Raw genomic sequence first — 3,358 nt, forward strand, 5'->3', positions numbered from 1 at the left:
ACACAGAATAACAATTAAGATTTTCTGTATTCAGTCTTCATCAGTTAACCTTCAATAAATTTACTACATCAAAGCCATCAACCTGTCTGTTAAGATCCAATCCCAACTAGGCTGCTTAAGAATGTACACCTTAATTGGACCTTCTTTACTGGACTATGAATTAATCCTTCTTTATTATCACAGCGATATGCTAACCACAGTCCTTTAAAGTAGCTGTAATTACAACCCCTTCTAAAAAAGCCCACTCTCCGAACCCAGGGGTTTTAGCCAACTATAAGGACCGATTCAACCTCCCCTTCCTCACCTCTAAAGATTCTAGAAAAATAGTCGCCAAACAGTTGTGGAACTTCTATACATAGCAATACAATTTATTGAGGATTTTTAGTCAGGATTTAGAGTTCATCCACAGCACACAAAGACACGCTCTGTACCCACAGATCACTAACGAACCCCCCGGATGACCTACTGACAAATGAGAAGACCCTTGATCTCATAGCATACTCCGTGTATATTAGATCTTAGTGACTGCAATTTGACACCATGACCATAATATCTTTTTACCACCAGGACCACTGAGCAACAAATTGGCATTAAAGGAACACACGCACACTTACAGCAATGGTTCAGGTCCATTTATCAGATTGTCACAGTTGTTCCATGTAACCCGCCATAGATCTTCAAATAACATACTACAGTTATCTCATGGAGTCCACAAGGTTCCTGTACTTGACCAATGCTCATTACTTACGATATGCTCCTTTAGCAACATTATTCAGAAGCAATCACTCCATTAACTTCCATACTCTACTGCAAGAAACGCAGTTATATCTATCGAACTCAAGCCCGATGAAATAAACAATTATCTAAATTACAAACATGTCTTAAAGACATACAAATCCTGGAGAGCTGCAATTTCTGATGTAAAACAAAACAAATCCCTTATACTGGCCCCCAAAAAACCACAGAGACTTCGACGCTGTGCTACACCAATAACAGTTGAGCAAGCCTTGATCAGAACTCAGCTTCCTCCTGTCCTGTACTTAGATATGCTATGTGCTAGGCTAATCTATGTTTAAAAGACACATTTTGAAGATGGTTAAAAGATAATTGCAACATATACTGTACATAGCATCAACATATAAAAGATGTAAGTCACATCTCCTCATCCTCCCACTGTACAAAAATGAAGCCGAAATATACTGGATCAACAGCACCCGCTGGGTGGAACATATTTGCTTTCTTTCTCAGAGTGAGATCAGGAGATGGGTATCAATCTCATGTCTGTGAAGTTTCTGTGTGTTAAGTACAGAGTTGGAGTCAATGTGTGGTTAGCTTAGTAAAAAGACTGGAAGCAGGGGGGAAAGCATTGTACTGCATCTTTGATAAAATGTACTTTAGCTTTTGTTATGTCTACAGCCTCATGTTTCCCATATTGCCTTTCAGCCACTGTTCAAGACCCTGTCAAAGCTGTGGTCTGGACTTCAGGATGAGGCTGAGCTGCTGAACATCCTCAGTAACATCATGCTCAATCTGCAACCCTTTGTCGCCTCTCAGGCCAAAATTTTTTCTGAAGCTTATTTGGACAGCCTGCTCGAGGCTTCAGAGGTGAAGACAGATGAACAGAGAATGAATGAGTCCTCAGGTACGGCTGATGAACAGATACTGCAAGCCTCTAATGAATACAGTAATGAATTCCATGTTCCACAAGTCTCACAAAACAGGACTCGAGAGAGAACAGCTCTGAACTGAGCTTAAATGCAGTTGTTTTTATTCATTATGCCTTTCAGATGAGCGTATTGTTCCAGCTAAGATGAAGACACAGGAATGGCTCCTGCCTGAAACAACAGCCTGCTTTAGTGAGCTGCCGTTACAATATGATGGGGTCTGTGGCTACACACTTGTGAACAAAGATGGGCTTCTACTTCCAGGTACTGGGAAAGACATTTGAATTCCTTCTTTTTGTAATTCAAGCCTCAACATGCTTGCTTGAGTCACTGTATTGACAACTAGCAACCTGACAGAAAATAAATGACTTGAGACTCAACTTGGACTTGGAAGTTAAAGACTTGATGACAAAAAGTAGTTTTCATAAAAGTTACCTACTGCAGCTTTAATATCAACATCCAATACTGTAACTTCATATATATGACTGAATTTTAGGAAAAGTCCAGTCTTTAGTCTTTCTCTATACATGCATTCTGTTTAATGGGATACGATATGATGAGCATCTTAAGTGCATTCAGTTTGGAATATTCAACACTTCTTTTGCAGGCAATCCACACATTGGAGTCCTCAAGCACAAAGAGAAGCTCTATGTTTTTAGCTCCAAAGAAGCTGCCTTGAAATTTGCCTCCACTCCGGACGACTTCATCGACGAGGTGGCAGAGAAAGCCAAGTACTCCCCTGAACTGATTCAGCTCCTTAAACTCCACCAACAGTTTTCCTGCGTCAGTCCTTACTCTGAGGTCAGCAGCTCTGTCCACGTCAAAGCACATACTTCAGTTGCATATTTTGGATCTACAATAGAAGTGCAGATCACTCAGAATACATTTATTAAACTCATACGTATATAGTTTCATTCATTGATTCAATGAATAGCTGACAGCACTGCACACTGCTGCCTGCCCAGAAACTTCCACTTTTGTTGCCTTGTGGTTTTGCAGATGCAGCTAGGAGAGAGTTTACTGGTGAAGCCTATTACTGTGTGTGAGAGCGGCACACAGACTGACATCCACCCAGTGGAGACAAAGATCGTCAAGTCATACGAGTGGAATGAGTGGGAGCTGAGAAGAAAAGCTCTCCAACTGGTGAGCCAGAATTTACTAGATGCATTTCCATGTGATGAATCATAGTCACTGTGTAGTTTAAGGAAGATTTAACTTCTGACATGTAGAGTCTTGTTAATTTAATATCAATGCACCTTTTTTTGTATCTCATAATTGTAGGCTGATATCAGGACCAAAGTGACACACTCAACGCAGACTCATCTGAGCCACATGAGACGGGAAAACACCACTCAAACCTGGCTGCCAAAGAATGCTGCCTGTCAGAGCAAGAGAGATGGTGAGAGTAACGTGCCCAAACCTCAGATCTACCTGGCAGGTCTGAGGGGACAGAGAGACAGACACATGGTCAAAACAAACCTGACCAGATCAGTGGACGAATAATCAAGATGTTCAAAAAGAAAAACCCATCTGTTGTTCTGTGAAATAAATATTAATGTAAGCATGTTATTGTCTGGACCTGATAGTGTAGTAGTTTCAAGCATTCCTCACATGCATTTTTACATTGACCCGCCCCTTTTTGCTCTGTATGAGAGTTGAGCAAGCCTCAGCCAGCTTTCTCCTTTCCTGTACTT

The 3,358-nt window shown here is 41.0% G+C and overlaps 1 protein-coding gene across 1 annotated transcript in view; it reads left to right on the plus strand.

Annotated features, from left to right (window-relative positions):
* Positions 1 to 3,228, plus strand: part of cfap206 (cilia and flagella associated protein 206) — a gene marked incomplete at its 5' end in the record, with an annotated part of 7,865 nt that extends 4,637 nt beyond the window's left edge. Inside the window, 5 exon segments of the mRNA XM_035678882.1 lie at positions 1,444 to 1,642; positions 1,788 to 1,928; positions 2,272 to 2,465; positions 2,664 to 2,807; positions 2,946 to 3,228. Coding sequence (XP_035534775.1) covers positions 1,444 to 1,642; positions 1,788 to 1,928; positions 2,272 to 2,465; positions 2,664 to 2,807; positions 2,946 to 3,167 — 900 coding nt within the window.
* Between the last annotated feature and the right edge of the window lie 130 nt (positions 3,229 to 3,358).

Source organism: Morone saxatilis, unplaced genomic scaffold (assembly GCF_004916995.1).
Source record: "Morone saxatilis isolate NCDOM2014 unplaced genomic scaffold, NCSU_SB_2.0 Contig7, whole genome shotgun sequence".
NCBI classification, from domain to species: domain Eukaryota; kingdom Metazoa; phylum Chordata; class Actinopteri; family Moronidae; genus Morone; species Morone saxatilis.